Genomic DNA, 26,365 nt, shown 5'->3' with positions numbered 1-26,365 from the left:
TGAAAATATTCCACATTCTGTCACATGTAGTTACTGAGCACTTGAAATGTAGCTAGTATGACTGAGAAACTGAATTTTTAATTTTATTTAATTTTAAATAGTCATGTGTGACTAGAGGCTACATTCTTGGGCAAGGCATTCTAGAGCTTTAAAAAAAATCAGGAACTTAAAGAACGTATGTTTGCATGTTGAGAGTTTTCTGACATAGAAGTGGCATTTGAAACCATGCAACTCATGTGTTAGACATGAGAATAGACATAAGTGTAGACAAAAGAATACGGGCACTCCAATGTTAAGATGTCAGAGGTAGAGACGAACTTGCAAGAAACACTTGGGAGAGGACAAACAGTGACACAAGAAGAAAACCCGGAAAGTATGTTGCCCGATTGCCAAGTTTATAAAGTGATTCAAGGAGAGTCATTCGGCTATGATAAATGCTACTGATAGATCAAAGTTGGAAAGGAAGGTGTTATGTTCCTTTCCCACAGTAACAAACCCTCCAAAACCGAAGAGAAACATTGAAAGATACCACTTGGCATTCATTTACCAATGATAGAGAAAAAATAGAAGTTATACCAATGTTATCTAGTATAGATATTTCATTCATATTCATTACATATATACTATTCCAGAGTAGCACATCTTCCTTTTAATAACCACATAAAGCAAGGTTTCAGAGAGCACAAAACTTCTCTAAGGCAGCATTAATTATAAGTGAAAACCTCTTAAATTGTTTTACCAGCTGAGCCTGCCTGAAACAATCGGTCTCCCGTTCAGTGCCACGCTTTCCTTAGAAAGGCAGGTGTGACATAATTTAAAGTTCAGGATAGTTTAAAAAGCATCCAGTTTCCAAAAGAGAACGGGCAGAAGTGTCAACATTCACAGAAGACTTAGAGAAAAAGTTTGATTCGTGGACTGTGAGCTCCAGGATGGGAGGGACTCACCTCCCACAAAGCGGGCGCTCAGTATTTTTCATTTAACTTTAAAAAAGCTGCATCTTACAGGGGGGGATGGAGGGTGGCACTACGCGAAGTGCAGGGCACTACGCCCTCCAGTACACTTGTCACCACACTGCGCCGAGAATGAACCCGCGAGCCTGCGGGCACCCGCCTAGTGTATCAGCACCCAGGTAGATAAAGGCAACGCCGGACGGCGCAGAACCGCATCCCGGACCTTCCAGTTAAAGAAAACCAACCCCCTGCCCTCCCACCCGGACTCACCTTCCGGAGTAGGAAAGATTCAGGGCCCTGGCCGCCTGAGGGGGCGTCGCCGCAAACCCCTCACCTAGTCACCGGACACAACCTGGGGTGGAGGCTACCCTGGTTAGGGAACGATGACCCGGGAGGGCGCGGCACGCTCGCTTGGTCTTCTAAGTCTCGGAGGTGCTGCCCCTATTTATTCTTCAGGTACCCCCCAGCGGCCCATGCAAGCGCTTGCTCCCCGGCCTCGTCGCTTAGCAACACGAGAAGCCATTCAGTCTTCCCGACACGTCAATTCCTCCCGCCCCTTCAAACTATGAATAGTGTTTTAAAAGATTTTGTTTCCGGGTCGAGCCGGCTGTACGCAGCGGAAGATCTCTTTACCTCCCACATTTACTCTTGCGGGAGGATAAAGTCTCAGTTGCGCACGTGTGGGTGGTGTACCTAAGAGGTCTGACTTTACTCCCCTGACGCACACACTCCTCAAACACCTCTCGCCCTCGCCAATTGCTGGGCGCCATCAGGCAGTCTTTTCCTGCGAGCCCAAACCGCGATTCTCCAATCACAGCGGCTCGCCCTCGGGACTACTTTGCAATCGAGGACGAACGCAGGCAGGGCTTGAGAATACCCTCTGACCTCGGGAAGTGTAGTTCAACGCTTGAAGGAAGTGCGCTGGAGATTGCGCAAGAAACAGAGCAGTATAAACTACAGTTCCCAGAGGGCGCAGCGGTCGGGAGCCGCGTCTTTTTCTCTCTCTCACCGCTCGCTTTCCCGAGTCTGTTCCGCGGTAGAGGTGACCTGACTCCTTCAGGCTCATTTTGCAGGTGCTTGAAATTGTCCGCGCAGTTTCCAGTCATGGTGAGTGTGGGCCCTGGATCCTGCCCACCTCTGGCCTTCCTGCCTTTATGTGGGGTTTCTTGTGCTTGAAGGACTTTTAGGGGGCGGCTGTGCAAGCCCCTGTCCTTCGCGCCCTTTGGAAAGCCCCGACTCATTCTGGGGACTGTCGCAGTAACCCAGTAATTGGGAGAGGGTTGCTTTCCACTTGGCCGGGGCTCTTAGAAGGACTCTAGAGAAATCGCTATCCTTGGAAAGGTGCGATCTTAGTCTTGCTGTTGGTGGGGATACAAAATATGAAGCTGCGGATTTTCTCCAAAACAGATACGGGGTTTGATATGGGGGTGGGGAGAGGCAGGGAGAGTAGGTCCTAATTTTTTTAACCCCCTGTTATGCCCACAGTGTTTTTAAGAGCTTTTGTCACAAAGCCCTTGAAAACAAGAGGCCCTCAACGGTAAAGATAGTGTGTATCAGGTGCTACAGATTATGATCTACGTTTTTGAGACATGTGTTTCAGCCATATCTAATTTTCACAAAATGTCGTTTAAAACCTGTTAATTGAGCCGCGTTTGTAGTGCCAGGACTTGCAGTGACGGCATCGGTAGCCAATTAACTACTGCAGATATTCTTGACTGATTTCTGAGTTACGAAATCTAGAACCATTACTTTTAAATGTTATACAATGTAACCACCGTGTCATGAAGATCCGGATACCTTGATTACTGCTTGTCTCCGCTGAAAGGGAGAAGGGGGAGGGTTGGTGAGGGAGCTCTGACGTAGGAATGATCTGCGCGCTGTTTGAAGGTGACATTTGACATCAGACAGAGAAATTGCTTCAGTACTTGTATTTATAGTTGAGACTATTTTTCCTCCAGTATCTCAAAATACCAAAATGGGTGGGGAGTGTGGGGAAATATTTGAATGGATTGGAAATTTTCCAGAATCTGAAAAGACATTTTTTCAAGGCAAGGGAATTGGGCCAGTGGGTATAGCTACTAATTCTCAAATGTTAAACCTAGGTTTCCTACTTTTTTTGTCAGATAACACAGTCATTTAATGATGGTTTCAGTGGTTCCTGACCCAATAATCTTAGCAAGAAAGCAGAGGTACTTAGAGAACTGCAGACTTCATAATTTTAGAACTTGATAATTTTAGAACTTTTAAAGATAATTTTGAGAAATCTCTCCACTTTAGATCTTAAAATTGAGTTAATTGAAACCCAGACAGAATGTGATTTGCTGAAGGTCACACAACAGTTTGCCCCCAAGGGTCTCACCCTGGTTCCATTTTACCATATTATGTCATACAGACACTTAATCAAATCTTTCTGAAAATTTATTTTTAGTAACTGAGGTTCTGGATGAAGATACAAGCTTATATTATAAATACAAACTAAACTATGTTATCAGCATTTGTATTACCTGATAGCGTTATTCCTTGCAATTCAGGATATTGGAATTCTAGAATTGGAAGGGAATTTGGAGATTATTTCCTCTCATTTTAAAATGTAGGCTGGTGAGGTCAAATGATTTTCCCAAGGTCACAGAGACATCCTGGGTCCCCAATTCTTGTGTTATTTTGCTACACAGTAGATCAGGCTAGGCCTCACCCCTGGAAGGTCACTGGGCAGGCGATAACAGAAACATTTATGAGGTTTAATGTTGTCCGCCAAAACTGACAGCAAATTCTCTGAATTTCCTTGCCTCCTCAGGAGTGTGTAAACAATCACCAAGAGCCATCTCTTTTAAGATATTCAAAGCAATTTTTTTTTTTTGAAGGAGGTAATTCTTTGCTTGTGTCTGTCAGTAGGGACAGCAAGAATAAATTGTATGAAGGAATCTTAATGATAATGTTTGACTTTCACATTACAGAAATATATATAAATTACAAAGCAAAAAAGGAATACATGTATCTTTCTGTAGAATAACAGAAGGAATACTTAAATTCAAGGTTTGCGACTGAGACTTCAGCACATGACTGAGACTTCAGCACATGACTGAGACTTCAGCACATGCACAAGACAGAGCCTGCATCTGCAGGAAGGTCATTAGTGCCCTGCCAAGAGCAAAGACATTCCTTCTTTGGATCTTGGCAGACTGCCCAGATATCTAAGCAAAGAATAGTAACCTGTCTTTACACTGGAACATTGTGAAAAGTCAGTGGGTATCTCCCACCCTCCTGCTTTTCAAATGCAAGGTTGCAAAGAGCAGAAAGAACCAAATACACAGTTCTTTCCCTTTTCATCATCAAACATTCAGGCACTAACTAGGCTTCATACTACTCTTTAACAAGATGGAATTACCTACCTGTGAAAATAATTTGCTCAAAGATACAGAAGAAGGAAACTGCTGAGGTGGAATTAGTAGCTGTTCGTTAGTTGGCCACAACCCCTTCACTAAGGACTGAGGCTGTAAACACATTTTTTGGGTAGCTAAAATTAATGCCTAAAATTGACTGCATTATTCTGTTATAACCATCTAACTGACTTTCTGGGAGGTTAAGCATTATGGATAGTGATACTCACTTTCCCTCTCATTTCTTATCTGAGCTTGCTTTACATTGAATAGCATGTGTTTATAGTTTTCTAAATCCTTATTTTAAATCAGTCAACAAATACTTGTTGAACACTATATGGAGTGCAAATTTGAGTCAAAGGTGGACTGCTCTCAGTTTAGTTTGAACTGAACTATTGAGGTGGGGGGCGTTCAGTCTAGTAGAGAGTAACAGACATGTAAATAGAAAACAACAGGCTTTAAGAGTCCTTAGAGGAAAACTATGGTGACAGAGATCCACAATTACAGTACTTGCTACATACTGTTCTTAACGCTTTGTGTGTTAACTCTCTCAATCCTTACAACTACTTTATTAGGTAGCTGCTGTTATTACTAGGGGAAACTGAATACAGAGAGGTTAAGTAACTTGCCCAGGAACATACCATGTTTCCCCGAAAATAAGACCTAGCTGAACAATCAGCTCTAATACGTCTTTTGGAACAAAAATTAATATAAGACCCGGTCTTATATAATATACAGTATAATATAATATAAGACCGGGTCTTATATTAATTTTTGCTCCAAAGGACACATTAGAGCTGATTGTCTGGCTGTCTTATTTTTGGGGAAACATGATACACCCAATGAGTTGTGGAGTCAGGATTCCAACCCAGAAATTCTGGCTCTAGAGGCCATGTCTTTTACTATGCTCTACTGCCTCTCTAGCCCTCTGGCCTAAAATAGTACCAGGTAAATAACAGAGGTTCATTGGTGTATTATTTAATGAATGAAGTGAGGTAACAGTTCAATTTATAAGACTATATCATTAGAACTAGTGACATAAAATAATTTTGTTAACTATAGCCGGAATTATTGTCACTAAGTTTCCAACATTCTCAATGCAAGTGTATATAAGTATAATATCTTAAACAATTTTTTAAAGTATGTTAGGCTTGCTCCCAGACAGTTCTTTTATATTTCCAAGATCTAGCTATTCCTTCAGCAAGTATTTGAGTTCCAGCTATGGGGAAGGAAATTGTTCTAGGCAGTTGGGATGCAACAATAAAAAAATAGACAAAGCCCCTGTCATTAAGGAGCTTGCATTCTAAAGAGAGAGGGGGAATAATTTCTTCCTCCATTTTCTTTTTCTCACCTACTCTCCTTCAAAGGAAGAGGAGAAAAATTTCAAAGTTAAAAACATGTAAAGGCCAATGATAGAAAATAACCATATACAATAACTTTTAGTGTTCTTTAGAAACCTAAAGTCTATTTGGGAACATAAATATGTATTGTATTAAAATTGTTTTATTTGGGGAATTAATCATATTTTGTATATTTAGAGATATGGATGGGAAAGAAACCCAGAAGGTTAGGGAGAAACTCTCTCGATAGGTTTCTCCTTTTTTTCCACTCCCACCTACCTGGTCACATCTATGAGGAAGAAATTGCATAGTCTGCTGTGATTAGATTTCATTTCTCTACAACAGTTGACACTTCTTTCCTGAGATTTTTTTTGTTTTCTACAGGTACCAAATTGCTAAGTCCTGCTGACCTTCAGAGGTTAAGGTTGGAAGGTTACAAGGACTCTTCAAGGTCATATAGTCTCCTTCCATCCCAGAGGCATGACTCCTCTGAAAGGGAATTCTAAATATAAAGAAGTTAAATGTTTCTATCCCCAGTCAAATCAGTGGGCCACTTCTCTCATGCAGGTAGCGATAGAGGTGACACAGTAGAAGTACATTTACCCAACATTGTCAAAAGAACAGTTCACCTTGGTTGGATTTTCCATCTAATTAAATACACATTATGTTTCCAAACATTTTTGTTTAGCTCTTTTTAATAAAAATGTTTCTACTTTTTTAATTCTCTGAGCTTAATTTAACTTTATTTTGATGACAGGGTCATCACTTTGAATATTAGTTCTTTTTGTCCCTCTGTCCATATTTTGTTCAGGGTCTGTTGAGATCTATAAGGCAGTGTCTCTATCGTAATTAGTATGCTCTTTGTACTTTTCTCCCTTTCTCTCTTTTAAAATGAATTTTCCCTTGAATCAGGTTGTCAACTGTCACTACATGTTGCTATTATTTAATATTAAAATTGATTATAATCCAGATATTATCATTGTTCATTTTCTTTAAAAAAAAAAAAAAAAGGCTTAGTTTTCCTCTTCCAAGTAGTTAAGTTGAATCATGATCAATAGTTTTATTAAAACTCTCAGGCTCATTGTAAATGGAAAATTTTAACCACCGTTACTCCTCTCCCTGGTGTAAAGAATTCTATTGAGATGGGAGTAGGGGGATTTGCATAAGAGGATTTGTATGGTTCTATCACCATATAATGCATATCAACATTGTTAGGCCTATTTTAGTAATAAAATATCTTTAAAAAGATGGATAATATTATGTAAGTACATCCAGTGTAATAGAATTAAATAACATGTAATAGAGTTAAATAACACCGCATAAATATGCTGCCAAAGGACACAAGTTCTAGAAGTTGCTTAGTTGATTCGTGCATGCTGTATTTCCTACGACAGGTCTGGGATAAGTTAGTTTTCTACTAAGCTTTACACAAAGAGACTTTAAAATTTTACATAAACTTTTAAAGTGTGTGGTTGTCTTACAATAGAGAAACTCCTGAATATTTTTAAGGTAAAATAGCACTTTTTAATCCAAAAAATGTTAATGGCTCTCTCTCATTACAGCCTGAACCAATCAAAGTCCTTGTGACTGGAGCAGCTGGTCAGATTGCATATTCACTGCTGTATAGTATCGGAAATGGATCTGTCTTTGGTAAAGACCAGGTAGGGGCAAGTGCCTATAAATCTTAAGTCAATGTAAGAATCTTGTTAATAAAACCCTATATATAGTTGCAAAGAAATTTTTAAATGGTGAAGGAATAGGTAATCCCAATAAATGTACTAGGCACAATGCTATAAATGGAAGCTGGCAGTTTGTTTATATGCATCCCTCCAGGATTTTAAAATGCTTTGCAAATCATGTATTTAGTTGACTTGCTGCAGCCAGCAGATACCAATCAGTGGGAGGTATTCAGAAATGACAGTAACTGTTAAGGAGAGTCATGTGGGAGAGAAAGTTGCTGAATAAGAACTTCCTCGTTCATAAATGGTCTTTAGACCCAAAACAATCAGACCAATAAATCTACTTGAAGCAGGCACCCCCTATTCCAGCAGATTATTGTATACTAAAATCCTTTTCCAAACTACTCATTTACCCATTCTCTTCATCCATGGATATCAAGTTCTTCCTTCATGCCAGATACTTCCATGAAATGAAATCAGATATACAGCTATTAACAATAAAAGCAGTCAGGGCATGTCACTTCAATTTGATATTTGTGCATGTGCTCCTTTAAAATTCAGTCATGGTATGTGTTAGAAAACCATTGCTGGTTTTTCTAAAAGTGGCATCATGTTAGACACCTGACCTAAAATAATTATGACTAATTGGAATTATGTATACACACCAAATAAGCAAAAACTTTGTAAGAGGGCTTTTTTTGGTGACAAATTACATAACCTACACTGACAAACACTGTCCTGGCTATTTATTTGGCAGCCTATAATTCTTGTGCTGTTGGATATCACCCCCATGATGGGTGTCCTGGATGGTGTCTTAATGGAACTGCAAGACTGTGCCCTGCCCCTGCTGAAAGGTGAGTTGGGGAGTGGAGGAGAGAGGGATTTTATAGTATTTTACATCTTTCAAAAAACAGATGTCAGGTTTTTGTTCACTAGACTGTCAATTAGAAGTTATTTCATAAAAGTACTGTATTTTGCTGTGTATAATAGACTCCCATGTGTAATGTGCACCCACGTTTTTGGCCCAAACTTTCAGTGGAAAAAATCACTTTAATTTAAAATCAATTTTTTTTTGGTTTACATTTAGGTACTTGTTTTTTGTATTATGAAGGAATTTTAGCATTTTTTAACACATGGTACAAGAAATTTTATGTAACAAATAATTACAAAACACAAGAACAGATATAAGGTACAAGAAATTTTATGTACTGGTGACAAATTTACAATACTTACGCTTCATAGAAGGCCAAGAACTCTTCGTCATTGCAAGTTCATCTTAAGCTCAACAAAACCAATTATATTCCAGGGGATTATTTTGCATACAGATATTGTTGTTGGTTTCTAGAGTTACACTTTTAATGCATAAACATAAAGAATTATAAACATTTATATAGATACGGAATTAGTACTACCCATGTATAATGTGCGTTCTTATTTTTCCCTCACAAATTTGGGCAAAAAAGTATGCATTATACATAGCAAAATACAGTCATTTTTGTTTTTTGAACTACAACTACATGGTAATTTGTATACCAAGAATAAATAAGGGTAATTATATACCATGAATAAATAAGGGTAAAAGCAAGAAATTACCAGTATAAGGTGTAAAAAACTATACTTTTACCCAACATGTTTATATATAATTTATTTTACTAATTAAGTATAATATTGCACAAGGGTTATACACCTAAGATTGTCTACATTGGGTTGTTATTTAAAGTCCATTTAAATAGTAATAGTAGCTTCTTGTAATGGAGAACTTGTTTAAATAATGTCTTCCGGAGTCATAATGCTGGCTGGAAATTCGTTGGTCCCTCATATATGGTCCCATCCCATCTGCCAGTCATCAGGTTGAGATACAGTGTAAATTATCCTAATCATACACTGTATAGTTTTAAAAAAGAAACCACCAGAGTTCTGTTAAAAGCCTTTGAGAATCATTGAACTATTAACGTATTTAAATGTAAGACAGAAGTCTTAACTTAGATTGAAAGGTTCATTAAAATACTAGGTCAAGTTGTAAGTTAATTTGGGTATTTTTCTTCAGCTATACCTTCATCATAATCTTTTTATGTTGGTAAGGATCCAATTAATAATACTCTCCCAGAAGTTTGCACGAAACAAAACATGCACATCCAAGAAAGACCATGCTCAGAGTTCATGTATATGTTCAATAAACATTTAATACTAGAAGGGGTACTGCCATCTAAATCATTTGGTTACACAGTTGTGTAAGAGAGTGCATTACCCTGCCTAAATTATTCAGCTGGCTCCCTTCCCTCCCCCACTATTTCCAAATCAACTTCCTCTATTGCTTTTTCCCATTTTTATTCCTTTCTCTGATGAGTTCCCTCTTCTCTAATGGGCCCAGATTACAGTCAGCTTGTTCTTGGTCAGCTGTGAATATGACAGAGAAGGTTCAGCAAAGAATGTGTGGCTGGGAAGAAGATTAATTTTTTTTTCTCCAACTAGGGTTCCTACATATAACCTATTTGGAGGCTTATAGCAGCCTGACTGTGAGAAAAGTTCAGTGATCTAAAAATTTACCAGTGACAATGCTGAATTTTGGTTGTGTGGTCCATTTGGGATGCTTTAACAAAAATACCACTGACTGAGTGGTTTATAAACAAAAGAAGCTAATTTCTCACAATTCTGGAGGCTGGGAAGTCAGAGATCAGAGAGCCAGCAAATTGGGTGTCTGATGAGAGCCCAGTACCTGGATCATGGACAACCATCTTCTCACAGTGTCCTCACCTGGTAAAAGGGATGAGGCAGTCCTCTGAAGCCTCTTTTATAAGGACACTAATCCCATTCGTGAAGGCTCTATCATCATGACCTAATCACATCCCAAAGACCCCACCTCCTAATACCATCACATTGGGGATTAGGTTTCAACATGGGAATTTTGTGAGGGACACAAACATTCAGTCTATAGCACCGATCATGGCCTTTTTAACACTGTCAACAAAAGAGAGCAATGATATATGTTCTTTAATTGAAAAGCAAGTAGTATATGTTTATTGGGCTAACTGTAGCATGGTGGTTGAACTCTGGATGACCTGGGCTAGAATTATAGCCCGACTACTTTTCGATGGCAGCTAGTGACTCTTTAAACCTTATCTGTAAAATACTAAGATTAAATTTGATAAAATAAATCTCTTAGCATTATTCCTGGCACAAAACTCCTCAATAAAAATTATTTTTAATTTGTGATTGATATCTTAGACCTTAAAGTAATTGTAACTTAAAGGTTAGGTGAATCAGTTTCTCTTTTGTGTTATCTGTGGTGGTTAACATATATAACAAGGTTATGTATTGTATCATATCTGATTATGAAAGATAAGAGCTATAGAATATTTGAAACTGAGATAATTGTTGAAATAGGGAAAGCCAAATAAATGTTACGGCATTTCTGCTGATGTTATGGTTATTGAATTCATAAACTGTCATTGTTTTCTTAGGCCCCTAAAACTTTTATTAATGTGATATGTAAAAGTAAACATTTGCTACAAAGTGAAGGAATTACTGGGTAGATTCAATATGAAAAAGAAAAATCTCAGACTTTGGTGTTTTGTATCTCTGCATATTTGTTGTGTTCACAGATGTCATCGCAACAGATAAAGAAGAGGTTGCCTTCAAAGACCTGGATGTGGCCATTCTTGTGGGCTCCATGCCAAGAAGGGATGGCATGGAGAGGAAAGATTTACTCAGAGCAAATGTGAAAATCTTCAAATGCCAGGGTGCAGCCTTGGAGAAATATGCCAAGAAGTCAGTTAAGGTGACATACAGTAGTATTTTATGGGGTTTTTCATTATCAGCATTTGAAACTTCTGTTTTCAGCATTTAAGTGAAAACAAAATTATTCCCCCCCCACCCCCAGTTCTGCTTGATAAGCTCTCCTTTCTGGGTTTTCCTCTTACAGTATTAAAGTGTAGAAATCTATATTCGGAGGTACTCGGAGATATTTTGTCTTATTACTATGACATGGAAGTTTAATATTAGTTCATAAACCCATAAGACATAGAACTTTCTGGTGCCTTTTAGCTTCGTGGGAATATTTGTTCAGACAAATGAATTTATGTGTGTGATTGTGGAGGGAGATGGCTGTAAGCTGCGTTCTCAGCAATAGGAGACGGTGGTTTCTGAATGCTCAGATTTTCTCAGTCCCCTGGAATTTTGATATGTTTGTCTCTTGAGTCAGTATGACTTCCTCTTTATGTTCAGGCTATTTTGGTTTCTATTAAATAAATTTGTCTTGACGTTGCGATAAAGCTTTCTTTTACCAATTAAGTATCAGTGAACTAGAACTTAGTTGTCACAGCAGAAGGCTTGCTGGTTAGAGGTTTTACTGATTTTAATACACTTCCTCTCTATTCTGACTTGAAAGAAAGGTACAAGAAAATTTTATAAGATTTTTAAAGTTGGCGATTATAATATTCTACTCTACTAATGGTTAGACATCTGAATTTTTGCTTTCTATGGACTTCATTTTAAATAATTAACTTTTATTTTCTGTAATCATTAGTAGAAAATAATAGAAATGAGTTGAGGAGAAATCCACAGGTCTCTTAGTAAAAATTACAAGGTTGTTTGGACTGCTAATATCCTGCCTGCCTGGAGTTGTAGTACTGCTTGCACAGTAATTGCCCCTCAGCCAAAAGTGTCCTTTTTAGGGAAATACTCACTGGCACTGAAGTACTTAGGGGCATGGATATCATGTCTGCAGCTTACTCTCAAGTGGGCCAAAAAAACCTAAGAGGTTTTGTGTTTGTGTGTGTGTGTGTGTAGAGAGAGAGAGAGAGAGAGAGAGAAATGGAACAAATTAGAGAATCTGGGTAAAAGGGATGTGTAACTTAGTCTTTGCAATATGTTTGCAGTGTTCTGTAAGTTTGATATTTCACAGTAAGTTTTTTTAATTATCATTTTATTAAAGATTTTTAGGTTGGTGCAAAAATAATTGTGGTTTTTGCAATTATTTTTAACCTGTTAAACCGCAATTACTTTTGCACCAAGCTAATATAACTTAAAAAAGCCCATGTATACATTTTCCTATACTGTATTTTAATCCAGTGAACGCCATACCTCCTCAATAAAAAAGACAGCCTGAAATGCTTTCTACTAAAGATTGACTTAATAGGTATGGAGTGGATGGAACCTGGTAACCGGTATTTTAGCAAATATCCCAGTTAATTCTTAGGATTAGGCAAGATTGAGAAACACATACTTCATTAAAAAATAATAATAATTTCCCTAAAGTAAACACCTGAAGTAGAATTTCCTTCTTGAACTACTTTTATAAGAAGGAAAATTTTTATCAGTGAATCAAACTCTGAGTAGAGCCTTAGATTACTTGTTTTTTTGTGGCAAGTATGTAAACGCTGTCTGTGTTTTACGTAGCACAAAACAAAATAGAAAGTCATGTACCTTAGGTCTTAGTGCTACATGGAAAGTGTAGCAGTTACATAACCACATACATAATGGTGGTTTTATTAAAGAAATGTTTTTAGTAGTCACAGCAAATACTAACAAGGGGGGAAAAGTTTTTAGGAGAATAGAAACCTACTAGAAACTACAATGATAACAATACACAAACTGGATACAAAGGCTACATATTACATGTTGCCATATCCTAAGACAGTTAGTTAATCAGTGTATGGTCTGTAACTACTGTGCCTGCTGTACGTCCTAGGTCATCGTGGTGGGAAACCCAGCCAATACCAACTGTCTGACTGCCGCCAAGTCAGCACCGTCTATCCCCAAGGAGAACTTCAGTTGCTTGACTCGTTTGGATCACAACAGAGCTAAAGCTCAGGTAAGAAAAATGCCTTTTAAAAAATATTAATAATCAACTTTATAAAACCGTTTTCTCTCTTTTAAAGTAGCTAAATCTTAGTTTTTGCTTTTTTGTTGTTTTTGTTTAGTAGAAATCTATTCCAATTCGGTAGGGAATCTTTAAATCTAGTCTCTTACGGTCCGGGGCTGAACTTTCTACTTAATTTTCTGAACTATATTTCATTTGCTTACTATAATTAAATATGGTTGCTAATGTCCTCTTACTATAGTGGTTAAAAAGTATTCACTAGTTTAAGTAATTCACATGATGGTACATAATTTAGTTTACTTTTGTCCAATATATATAGGTATATAGGAGATTATAAAATGAAAGACTTCAGCTGTATGTGTTTTATATGGTTCTGCTTCCTTTTTTCCTACAGCTAAGCAATCACATTTAGATTTTTAATTTTATATTTAATGTTTTCCAATTTTATATCTTTTTAAAAATTATTCTACATGGTCATGTTTCCATAAAATTTCCTAGTTTTCACTACTTAGCAGCTAAGTTTTAACTGTCATCAAGTTTTCTTATCCCTTGGAGCCTTAGATAATAAATATGCCAAGGGATCAGTGACCAGGGTATTAATAATAGTTTTTAAAAAAAATTAGAGGCCATTCCTCTCATCTGTGCTGAGTTCCTAGGTTTTCTCAGATCAAAATGATCCTGGTGCCCCTGGAAGTCATGACATGTTCTGTTTCTTAGACATAACCTTTTCCGTTTTCCTTAGTGATTTTGGGGCCATCCCTCTTCATCCACAGTTCATCATTTCTAGATATGTTTATGAGTTTAGCCCTTTTTCTTCTTGAAAAGACAACTTTGTTTAGTTTTAAGAAAACTTTTTCCCAAGAGATGGTGTGAAGTCTTAAGTTGAAAAATCACTGCTGTACACTGAGAACTGATCATTTTCAGCTTTGAAGTGCCCAGTGAAGGAGAAGATAATTTACATTCATTAAGCTTATACTCTAAGCTGGATGCTTTACATTGTAATTTATCACTTAATTCTTTCAGTAACCATATGAGATATCCATTATTACCGCTGTTTTACAGATAAGAAACCTGAAGCCTAGAAAGGTCAGGGAACCTGCTAAGTCATACAGCTAGTAAATGACGGAGCCGCCTTGATTTGCCTGACTCCAAACCCTGTGTGTGTTCTTACATAATGGGATCAAGTGACCTGAATCAACTTAATAGCTCTGTGACCTTGAGAAAGTGTATTCAAAAAAAGAGAGAAACTGTGTTCAAGCTATAAAATAGAATAATTGTATCTACCTCAAAAGAGTAGTTATGTGGATTGAATGAGATAAGATCTGTTATGTTCAGCCCTTATCATGGTGCCTATCACATTGTAAAACTCAATAAAAGTTGGCTGGTATTATTATTACTGATTTTTAATATTAAGAGGTATATAACCAAGAGTTGAGAAGAGCCATAACTCAAAAATATCTCCCTTGGCCATCCCGGTGGTGCAGGCGGTTGGAGCTCCATGCTCCTAACTCCGAAGGCTGCCGGTTCAATTCCCATATGGGCCAGTGGATTCTCAACCACAAGGTTGACAGTTCAATTCCTCGAGTCCCGCAAGAGATGGTGGGCTCCGCCCTCTGCAACTAAAATTGAACACGGCACCTTGAGCTGAGCTGCCACCCCGATGGCTCAGTTGGTTGGAGCGCAGACTCTCAACCACAAGGTTGCCAGTTTGATTCCTCGAGTCCTGCAAGGGATGGTGGGCAGCGCCCCCTGCAAAAGGTTGAACACGGCACCTTGAGCTGAGCTGCTGCTGAGCTCCCGGATGTCTCAGCTGGTTGGAGCGCGTCCTCTCAACCACAAGGTTGCCGGTTCGACTCCCGCAAGGGATGGTGGGTTGCACCCCTTGCAACTAGCAACGGCAACTGGACCTGGAGCTGAGCTGCGCCCTCCACAACTAAGACTGAAAGGACAACAACTTGACTTGGAAAAAAGTCCTGGAAGTACACACTGTTCCCCAATAAAGTCCTGTTCCCCTTCCCCAATAAAATCTTAAAAAAAAAAAAATCTCCCTGAATATTCCAGTTAATTTAGAAGGTCTTTGGATAACAAGTTTAAATTGCAGATATTTCTTGAGAGCCTTTAGGCTGTAGGCTAGGTCTTTTTCACTATTATTTAGCCAGAGTCTTGTGGCTGGGAAGGAATGGGAGTTTGAATGACTAGAGGCAGGAGATTTGGGTACTTTAGAACAGTTACTATAGGAATTAGTGCAGAGGAGTGGCATGGCCTCTAATTTGGACCCTGTAGAACACGTTAAAGAAGAAAATATGATAGGTCTTACAGTTGTAGATTCTGGATTGCCAGATGGTAATTTAGTTGTGAGAGAGAGAAAGAGGTAAAATGACACCACCAACAAACTTCCATCTTTGCTTTTCACCTGAGGCCTTGCTGGAGGCAGGCACTGGAATATTCGGCTTCCAGAAGTACTAAGTAATACTTTGTCCCAATGCCTGAAGCAGTTTTCCTTGTAGGGGTGAAAATCTGGGTGAAGAAGAAGCTATTTCATCAAACTTTAACTTTTGGCATGTGTTCAGGATGCCAGTCTGCACAGTGAGAGCTTTTAGGAAGTTTTTGAAGAAACAGTTTGTTCCTCCTGTAGAAGTTGTTGATGCAATGAAAAAAATAACAAACCCAAAGATTAATTTTTCTTGAACATAAACGGTTACTAGTTTTATTACATCATTTGTTTTGGAATTCAGAGGATTTAGCTACCTAGCAACTGTTTATCACCTGCCTAACTGCCCTGTGCATTTGCCAACCAGAACTGCATATGTGTCTGCTGACATGGCAATCTGGCAATGAAACCAGTTAGCTGGTATCAGAGGAAGAAAATTGTTAGAGCTGGAGAATTAGTCAAAAACTGTTTAATAAATCTATTAATATATGCAGACATGAAAGTGTCTAAGGTAGCAAAGAACTGCTATCCTGGATACATGTTAATTTAGATTAGCTCTGACATGAATGATACTCAGAAACTACATCTGATGGGTGTAAAGTACTGGCCTTTGCTGTCCAGACAGAAGTAGATTAGCTCCAGAGAGTAAAAGAATAAGAGGAAGTGGGCAACACAACAAAAGAAGTAGGGGAGCAGTTGAAGCTGCTATTCAGCAGAATTATGGGTTCTAAGTTCTTGGTAATATACATCTTGGGTTACTTGCCCCAAGTTTAAAATTTCCTTTTTCTGTATAGTGCCAGCTAAATATAAGTAAGGTCACTTCTTTCCAAGTCCTTCCAGGTCATGGACCCAGGAAATGGTACTCATTGCACAGCACACTATACCCCAACCACTAAGCAGGTCAGTAGCTGGGTATCCCAGAAACCATCCATCCGTATAATTCGTGAAGACTGATACGGTAGTGAATAGCCCTAATACTTGCAGAACTCTAGATGAAGCAGGGTTTAAGTGAGGAGTGATTTAAAATTTCAAAAAAAACCCAGAATTTTTAAGTTAAATTTTTTTTTTTTTTAATTGGGGAAGGGGAACAGTTCTTTATTGGGGAACAGTGTGTACTTCCAGGACTTTTTTTCCCAAGTCAAGTTGTCTTTTCAATCTTAGTTGTGGAGGGTGCCATTCAGCTTCAAGTTGTTGTCTTTTCAGTCTTAGTTGTGGAGGGTGCAACTCAGCTCCAGGTCAGGTCGCCGTCACTAGTTGCAGGGGGCGCAGCCCACCATCCCCTGCAGGAGTCGAACCAGCAACCTTGTGGTCGAGAAGATGCACTCCAACCAACTGAGCCATCCAGGAGCTCAGCAGCAGCTCAGCTCAAGGTTCAGTGTTCAATCTTACTTGCAGGGGGCGCGGCCCACCGTCCCTTGTGGGACTCGAACTGGCAACCTTGTGGTTGAGAGCCCGCGCTCCAACCAACTGAGCCATCCAGGAGGCAGCTCAGCTCAAGGTGCCGTGTTCAATTTTAGTTGCAGGGGGCAGAGCCCACCATCCCTTGTGGGACTCGAGTTGAACTGTCAACCTTGTGGTTGAGAGCCCACTGGCCCATATGGGAATCGAACCGGCAAGCCTTCGGAGTGAGGAGCACGGAGCTCTAACCGCCTGAGCCACCGGGCCGGCCCTAAGTTAATTTTTTAAATCTGACTATTGTAGGATTTAAGAAATGAGTGTCAACTTATTTTAAGGGTCATAGTGAAAGTAAAGACAATTTGCTTCTTAACTTGACATAATAAATTAGTGTGAAGATGAGTCAAGTAATTGCAGACATTTTAGGTAATGGCCTTTTTCATCTTTATCCATTTTGTTTGGTTGTTTTGTGTTTGTTTGTTTTGCTTGTTTTTTACTTTTTATTTTGGAATAATAGACTTAGAAGAAGTTGCAAAAACAGTGTAAAGAATCCCAGGTACCCATATACCCAGATATATAACCGTAGAGCATTACATAACCATAGAGCATTGTCAAAACTAGGAAATTGATTAGACTACACACAACACTTAACTAGAGTTACTCAGATTTCTGCAGTTTTTACATTTTTTTGTATGTCTATGAATGATTCATATGTAACTCATACGACATTTAATCATATATAGAGATTACTATAACCACCATAGTTAAAATATAGAACTATTCCATCACCCACAGAACTCCTCCATCTTCCTCTTTTATAGTTACACCCTCTCTCTCCTTTCCTAAACCCTGACAATCTGTTCTCCATCTCTTTAATTTTGTCATGTTGAGAATGTTATAAAAATGGAATCATGCAGTAAGTAACCTTTTGAGATTATCTTTTTCTCACTCAGTTTAATGTTGCGAGTATCCATAGTTCATTCCTTTTTTATTATTTTTCTACTTATTCCACTTATTTCATTGAATGGAGTACTACAGTTTGTTAACCATTCTTGAAGGACTTTGGGGTTATGTCCAGTTTGAGGCTATTACTATCCTTGTTTTTAATTGCTTTAAAATACCAGAGTGTTTTCCCTTTGTTACATGGTGAATGCTCAAAGAGAACTATGATGCAGTGGTGCTTTTATTTATGCATGCAAAAGCTATGGACTCCAGCACAACTATTTTTTCCTCCCATTCTTATAATAAGGAAAGAAGAATCACCCAAAATGTCACCCTAACACATCAGCTTTTAAAACTTCTTTTCCAAAACATTGCCTTCTGGTTCATCATAAATTCTACTGTCTAATTAGGAACAAATTATACAATTAACAATATTTTTTTTCCTGCACATTACCTTATCTGGCAAATAACAAAATAAACAAGCTGATTTTATTTAAATCTTTCAAAACATAACTTTCTCTTTCTCTGACTACTGTACTATATAACCGATGTTCAAGTGACCACAAGGCATGCTGCAGGATCCTAAAGTGCTTTTTGAACCGACAGCAAAAGATTGTTATAGTTGTTACAATTTTAGTATCATGTATAATGTATGTTATATTTAAACCCTTCTGTTTCCTACTCTATACAATGAGGATAGTCCTACTTTGGTAATCTGAGTCCCTTTCCAACTCCAAAATTTTATATTTAGGATTATTTGAAAATTAGTTAATTTATATATGGGACGTAAGAAAACTTTCACCTAAATATGAAGTACCTAAATACCTGATTTCTCTGAAATGCTGAGGAGAACTCCAAGTATAACGATCACAACAAAACAAAGGTCACATCTATGTATTTGAACAATATTAACCTCTTGTTTGGTGTTTCATATTTGATAAACGCACTAGACTTAATCACAAACTGTAGGGTGTTCTCTACTCTTAAACATTCTACTTAAATATTCTATCCTAGAACGTTCCCAGTTCAGTTTGTTTACATTCTTAAGCTGTTTTAGGAAATTACCAAGCAATCAAATTTGCAATCTTATTTTACAAATCAGTTTAACTTGTGTTCTCTTGGAAGTTTCAGAAGTTTTTTATCTTAAGGGCATTTGTCGAACAGGTCCCAATTTGAAGTGAAAAGCATTTATCTAAGTAATGTATTTGTTTTCTGTTTAACTAGATTGCTCTTAAACTTGGTGTGACTTCTGATGATGTAAAGAATGTCATTATTTGGGGAAACCATTCCTCAACTCAGTACCCAGATGTCAACCATGCCAAGGTGAAACTGCAAGGAAAGGAAGTTGGTGTTTATGAAGCCTTGAAAAATGACACCTGGCTCAAGGGAGACTTCATCACAGTAAGAAAAATCGGGCAGCTCTCTGAACAGCCAAGCATAAAGAACTCTTGAGAGAGACACCCATTACTGACCTGACTGTTCTCCAAGGGGTAGTGGGAGGGAGGGACTCAAGGAGAGCAGGCTTTTCATAGTTGTCTGATGACTGCATACTTTCTTTTGGGGTCATACTAAGCCAGTCATGATCCAGTCTTATCTGATCTGTTGCATGGCAGTCAAGATTGATTGTTAAAGTGGAAAAAACTAGAGTACCCTCTAGTCATCTGATAATCTTTATACAGAGATCCATATCTTTGTATGAAGTATGGTAAACTTTCTGTAGGGATTTGTAGTTTTCTCTTTTCAAAACTACTGGTGTTTATAACCGGAATGGTTTAGGAAGGCCGACATTGGGTAGGTAGTTGTATGATTTTGGAGGGGGGCACATTAAGCTATGGTTGCAGCCTTTCACCCCAGGATCAGCTTAGAATTGATGAAAATGCTGCTATCATGATCAGTAACACTGATGTCTCTGCCTGCCCCCACCCAGACTGTGCAGCAGCGTGGTGCTGCTGTCATCAAGGCTCGAAAACTATCCAGTGCGATGTCTGCTGCGAAAGCCATCTGTGACCACGTCAGAGATATTTGGTTTGGGACCCCGGAGGTGAGGACTCAGTGATTTGCATAGGCCACTCTTGTATTTTTGTCCTCTGATTCTATGATATAAAAAGAACATAGCCTTATCCATCATGCAGATTAGGTTTAGATCCCAGCTCAGCTGCCTACTGCCCAAGTACCTTGGGAAAGTTACAACCTTTCTGAGCTGTTTTGTCATCTTTTACATGGGTTGTGAGCGTTAAATGAGATGATACACACACACACACATACACACACACATCTCTCTCTATAAAAAGCACCTAGCACACATGGTGGGGTGACTATTTTTTCTTTGTAAAGCCTATATTGGGCCATAGTTTCATCACTGATAAAATGAGGGTTTTGTTTCTCTGGCCTACTTCACACATAGATTGGAAGTATGAAATGAGATATAATTATACCCACAAAAGTTACAGTGTCAGAGAAGTGCCTGGTGATGGTTCCTTATACAGTAATGAAGTTAGATGTATGTAGGAAGAAAGTGTTACTTGTTTAAATTTTGTTAGTCCATGTATCAATTGGTTATGTAAACTAATCTCTAAGTACCATGAGAATGTAAAACTTGTTATTTTCAGGGAGAGTTCGTGTCCATGGGCATTATTTCTGATGGCAACTCCTATGGTGTTCCCGATGACCTGCTCTACTCATTCCCTGTTACAATCAAGGTAAGGTATTTTAGGGTTATTTCCCTCTGCTCCCTACTGGGAAAGTATTTGTATGTTTTTATTAATAATGGTATAATGTAGTCCAAAAGGTTGTTCTTGTACTAAATTAGACATTGTCCTCTCCTTTAAAATCATGTGAAGCACAACTTCAGGTCACTAAGAGTGAAATTAATCTGGAAAGCAAGATTCAACTCTGCCCACTAGACACATTTTGTTGTTGGGCCTCTAACTGTCAGATGCCTATTGATTGTATCTTCTAAATGAAGCATAGTTCTCAGTATTGTTACTCTTTATTGTGGCCATAGAAAAGTCATTCGTTTTTTTGTTTGCTAATTAATCTTCATTTAAAGATTTTGTTCTAGATTCAGTGAGTTTTAAATTTAAGTGTTTTGTTTTATCAGAATTCCCTGGTAAGATCTGGATTTTGGATTTGGATTTGCTTCCTTAGAATCAGACTTTAAAACAGATACTCGTCTAGCTTTAAGTTCAAACTAAGTTGTTACTTGCGGGAGGTTCAGTTCTAGTTTAATCAGTAAATCTCTTTCTTATTTGCAATTATTTTCAAACAGAATAAGGCATGGAAGATTGTTGAAGGTCTCCCTATTAATGATTTCTCACGTGAGAAGATGGATCTTACTGCAAAGGAACTAACAGAAGAAAAAGAAACTGCTTTTGAATTTCTTTCCTCTGCATGACTAGACAATCATTTCGATGTTACTAAATGCCCCAAAGCTGAAGAATCTAAATGTCGCCTTTGACTCTAGTACCAAATACGTAATAATAATGCTACACTTAAATCACTTGTGAAAAACAGCACATTCTAAAGATTGTGTGCTTCTTGGTACAAATTTGTGACAGTTTATCATCATGCTGTTAGTGTTGCATTCTAAATAAAATATATATTCAAATGAAGATGACTCACTCAGACTCTTAATTTTTAGCCAATATTTTGTTTCTATTCAAAAAACAAACTTGCATGTTTCCCAGCTTGCCTAAAGGGTTGTGATTTTTGGTTTTTTTTCAAACCAGAGAAAGGCAGTCAAGATGGGAAATGTTACAAGGCAAAGCTTAATTCTCTTATATTTAAATAGAATAGGAAAATCCACCTTGTGATAATGAATCTATTTACTCCAGAATGTATTTTTAAACATTACCTACATTAGGTAACATTACATTTTTAAAATCTTAGTTCATGCCTTGTGGATAATTTGATGTTAATATTAGCTGTGAAATAGGTTACAGATAATACTGTTATGAGTTTAATGCCATTGGATGAACTTAGAGCAGCCATTTTCATGATAGAAGAAAAGGTAGTAAGTCTTCCCTTGAGGTATTCCTCTGTAGCAGATAAGGAATCATTCACATTTCATAACTGGTAAATGCCACAGGAATTCTAGTAGGGATGTTCTCATATCTTAGCTTATTACTAGAAACATAGTGCTGTTCAAAAAAACTATTAGCCTTTTTTTCCCCCAAACCCATGTGGACAGGAGTTGCCTATCCTTGCACCCTTGTATTTAACTCGTACATAGTAGACAATAGCATAAATCTTAGAGCCCAATACAGTGCTCTTCGTGGATGCTCAAATCCTTGGTTGGATTTGTTATTTAAAGTTATCATCTCATTTTTCATAGGTAGAAAAAAAGTGGAAAATGCTTATAACTGCTGTAAATTAGATGCATAAAACCGAAATTTCATAGAATTAACTTAAAATTTTTTATGTAAAGGAAGTATGAGTATGTACCAGTTATTAAATTATTCTCAGTTCCAAACACATTCTTCTATTCTCTGCTTGTGATACTGGAGCTGGGACTCTGCAAACATTTCTTTACCAGCTGCTCCTTGTTAAAAATCTGTCAATGAAAGTTATGGGAGGGAGATGAGAAGACTGAGGGGAAGAAAGAACATGCCCTTGGCTCCCCTCCATTGGCTTCCTCTATCATAACCTCTCCGCTTTTTATATAAAATAAAGAAAAAAATGGATGAGTTAAACATTTAGAAGAGCAATTCATTGGAAGCTTGAAGACAAGGTAATTTCATGGAAAATTTTAAAGATGTCATATAAAAGTTGTAAGAACTAGGAGGTAAAACTGAAAGATAAACTATAAGCTAAATTAACTCCACAATGTGTCTCATCCATTTGTGTAAACTGGCCTATTTACTTGATTGCGTAACCTCATCAATTCTTTGAAATCAGGGATCACGTAAATGAAATGGTAGTACACTTTGGAGAGACCTGGTAGATTACTTGTAAAAACCAGTAGTTTCTCATGAACTGCTTTTGTAGCATGGCTTTGTGTTTGAATATTCACATGTGAAATGTATTATCTCTGCCATTTCTTTATGCTGTTCAGTTCTGTCACATTAACTAAGAAAACAAAGCATTTTATTGCCTCCGCTCTTAATAGACAGTCCTGGCCCAGGAAATTGTGCCCTTAAGAAGCATGAACAAGGATGGTAAAAGCCCAGGCCTTTCATGAGCATTTTACAAGAACTTGAGATGACACATGGGTGAATCACACAACAAAAGACATTATATTTTCAACCAACAAAAGTTGGATTCAAAACTTTCCAGAAAAGATACAATCTGAATAAAATTAACCTTAGGAGAGAATTGGCCTCTGGTAATACGAGGTATTTCCTAAACAGAAAGATGGCTAACAACAGCTTTAAAAAAAGAAAGAAAATGTATTCTGTTTTCTTAATTAGAAGAAAGCATAAAGGAGGAGGGAAAACTCTATAATCCTACTGTCAGTTTAATCATATGTTATATGAAGTAATACCTTTTGGAAAATTAATGAAATGATAAATGAAAACCAAAAGCCTCTTCTCCCAAGGATAAACACTTTTGAAAAGTTTGGTTTTTTTAATATTTTCAGAAGGAAAAAATATAAACATATTTTTAAAATACAGTTTAAGAAAAGTGAAGGGATATACAGTGACATTTCCTTTATTCACCTGACTTCTACCCACTTACATCCCTGTTTGTCTCGTAGTCTACAGTACAGAAATACTCAGTGCATAACCCCGGCATATATGTTAAAGTATGTGGGTGTGGATGTGTATAATCTTCCCCTTTCTGTACATAAATTATAACATACTAAATACACCGTTCTGCACTGCTCTTTTCCCTTAGTAACATATCTTAGAGTTATATTGATACCTGTAAAGACCTCATTGGAATTGCTGTGTAGTATTCCATTGAAGGGATAAGCCATGTAGCCAGTCACCTGTTTATGGACTTTTAGGTTCTTTTCAACTTTTTACTACTGTAAAGATACTGCACTAATTTTGTAAGTAGGTTATTTCACACATGCTCAAGTGTCTGTGTGAGATAAATTCTTAAAAGAGCACAGGGGAATTTTTTGTTTTTTAATACTGTTGAATCTGATTCGTTTGCTTCTAAATTTTTTTTTTTTTTAAACAACACCTTGATTAAACCAACCACAATATTTCTCAAGGAATGCTGACTATGTACAAAGTCTAGAAGGTACCTGTTTGGTACCTTTAGATTTGGCTCTGAAAAGCAAAAAGCAACAGAAATACGTTCTTAGTTGTCCCTTTGAAATTAGAATAAGAACTCATGGTCTTTATGATCTTTATGGCTTTAAACAACCTTAACAAAACAAGAAACATATCCATGTTTTGGTTTCTGGTTATTGCTTGGTTCTGCTACAACCTAAAAGGGTTACTAACTCAGCAGGAGTGTGTAGGCTTTGAGGTATTTTCCCACTAATTGGTGTCCCCTAATTGGTGTCACCCAGCACAGTTCTTATAGTGAGTGTTGAACATTTAATGAATGAGTCCTTGCCCATTGCCCTTAACTCAGGTAGGAATATACTTGTGACCCAGAGCTGAATCAAACCAATAGGCTGGCCTGGGTAACACAATTGAGTTTTAAGCAGAACAGATGTCTTTGAATCCATGCAGTTTCTTCATGTCCCCACCACCATTGCTCGGGTCTAGGCCCTCACCATCTCTCCAAAAAGACGACTGCAATAGAGATGGGAACGAGCTCAGTTTGGATTCTATGCCTTTCCTCTCTCCCCAGTCTAATCCAGACTTTGCACCAGAGCTGCTGGTTGAGGATAATATTTTACTTCCCACTTTCTGCAGAATAGACAAACTCATGAGCTTGGAAATAAGACAAACCCGGACTTAGATCCCAGCTCTCTTTATAGGTGTCCCTAAACAACCTTTCTAAGATTCTCTTAGCTACAATATGGGGATAATAATAGTATCTCCTTCATAAGGGTTTTGTGAGGATTAGAAGCAAGCACATAGTAAGGGCTTGATTTCTTTGTTGAGTTTTTCTTTTTTTAGCTTCCTAGCATCACTTCAACAGGTGTCGTAATCCGGCCCCAAGTGACACGTCCCAGCCCCATCTTTAACTGTCATTCCCTGTCCCCCATGTGCCTTTCACTCTAGCCACATCAAAGTACTTGGATAGCTATTCACTTTCAGAGAAATAGGCCTTTATTTTGCTTTTTTCTCTGCTTGGAATGAATGCATTACAAGAAGTTAGTCAATATATGCTTATTGATTAAGGGGGGGACTTCCAAGTCCTAGTCTCTTAGATTAGTTCTCTAGCAGTAGACCTGAAGATGAGGTTTCCAGAATTCCAGTGCACGTGACTTACCTAAGGCAATACTCCCAGGAGCAACCTGTAAGGAAGAGGGAAGAGAAGAGGAGGAAGCCAAGCAATGGTGCATCCGGCCAGCGTGGCTCCAGCGTGAACAAGTCTGGGGCTCCTGTCCTGAGGCGAGGGGCCTGGGGCTGTCATACTCCCAAACATTTCAGTTCTGTGTTGTAATTCCCAGATATCTCCCACTCTCTGTGCTGCCAGCAAAGCAGTCTCTAGCAGCCCAGGCTCAATCCTCCAGAAAAGAACCCCAGATGCTGCCTTTTGGAAGCAACAGAACGCTTAAGGGATTGAGAGCGTGGGTGCCAAAAGGCATCCGGACAGAGCACCACAGTCACACTCTCTGAAGCCTCGATGAGCACTGTTGTTTTCATGCTCAAAGGAGAGGGCATTACACCTGGCTTCTGCACGTGACTTATGTCTGTATGACTTTTCACTCATGTTTCTTCTCTTATTTTATGGCCCTAAGAATAAGCTTCCTTATTTCAGTATAGAGCTGAATTCATAACATTATCTTTTTCAGGCTGGCAGCTGCCTTGGTAACAATAATATTCTCAGACTTGAGCTGGGGAGTTCCCAGAATAAAGTCTTTGGAGTCAATATTCTCTGTTCATTTATTAAAAAGAGAAATTAGTCTGTGAAAAGCACGGTGTTAGTTGCAGGTACACTGATGAGTTCTATCTTCTCTTAACATTACATACACACACTTAAAATGACAATAAATTCTTTGGAGGAAATAATGCAATGTTAAGAAAATAACAGGGGCAAGAACCCACTAAAATAGGAATGGTTCTTTAAGACCTTTTGTGGAGTTGATATTTAAAGCCTAGACCTACAGAATAAGAGAGGAGAGGGGGGATTCCTTCTTTACTCCCCAAAGGAAATAATAAATTAAAAAGCCCTGAACCTGGAAAGACCTCCTCCTCTCCCAGGAAAGAAAAGGCCAATAGACCTGGAGCAAACTGGGATAAAGAGGCTTAGAATATATTTGGGGAGGTAGGCAAGAGCCAGTTTGTGCTGGACGCTCACCTTATCCTGATACAAACTGAGATTATTGGGACACAGCTCATCTGCATTTTGGACCACACA

At 38.2% G+C, this 26,365-nt stretch overlaps 2 protein-coding genes across 9 annotated transcripts in view; one reads left to right on the top strand and one right to left on the bottom strand.

The window, feature by feature from the left end:
* WDPCP (WD repeat containing planar cell polarity effector) overlaps window positions 1-1,983 on the bottom strand; it is a 316,746-nt gene extending 314,763 nt beyond the window's left edge. For all 8 annotated transcript variants that reach the window (XR_004424816.1, XM_033124690.1, XM_033124694.1 and 5 more), the window contains exon 1: window positions 1,221-1,983. The gene's annotated coding sequence lies outside the window, so the exon portion shown is untranslated. The remainder of the gene's footprint in view (window positions 1-1,220) is intronic.
* On the top strand, window positions 1,979-21,546 carry MDH1 (malate dehydrogenase 1). The gene is made up of 9 exons (XM_033124695.1): window positions 1,979-2,057; window positions 7,230-7,328; window positions 8,104-8,200; window positions 10,949-11,124; window positions 13,036-13,158; window positions 19,160-19,336; window positions 19,863-19,976; window positions 20,545-20,634; window positions 21,204-21,546. Exons 1-9 carry the CDS (start codon window positions 2,055-2,057, stop codon window positions 21,327-21,329), a joined length of 1,005 nt encoding a protein of 334 aa, XP_032980586.1. The 5' UTR covers window positions 1,979-2,054; the 3' UTR covers window positions 21,330-21,546.
* Window positions 21,547-26,365: the final 4,819 nt, after the last annotated feature.

This window comes from Rhinolophus ferrumequinum, chromosome 13 (genome assembly GCF_004115265.2).
Source record: "Rhinolophus ferrumequinum isolate MPI-CBG mRhiFer1 chromosome 13, mRhiFer1_v1.p, whole genome shotgun sequence".
Classification (NCBI taxonomy): Eukaryota; Metazoa; Chordata; class Mammalia; order Chiroptera; family Rhinolophidae; genus Rhinolophus; species Rhinolophus ferrumequinum.
Note: the sequence above shows the minus strand (reverse complement) of the source record. Positions and strands in the feature narration are given on the sequence as shown.

Bases quoted from the DNA above. Each gene is read 5' to 3' on its own strand.
- MDH1 (XM_033124695.1), top strand. The intron at 7,329-8,103 runs GTAGGGGCAAGT...TTTATTTGGCAG, and splicing joins CTGTCTTTGGTAAAGACCAG to CCTATAATTCTTGTGCTGTT. The intron at 11,125-13,035 runs GTGACATACAGT...TGTACGTCCTAG, and splicing joins ATGCCAAGAAGTCAGTTAAG to GTCATCGTGGTGGGAAACCC.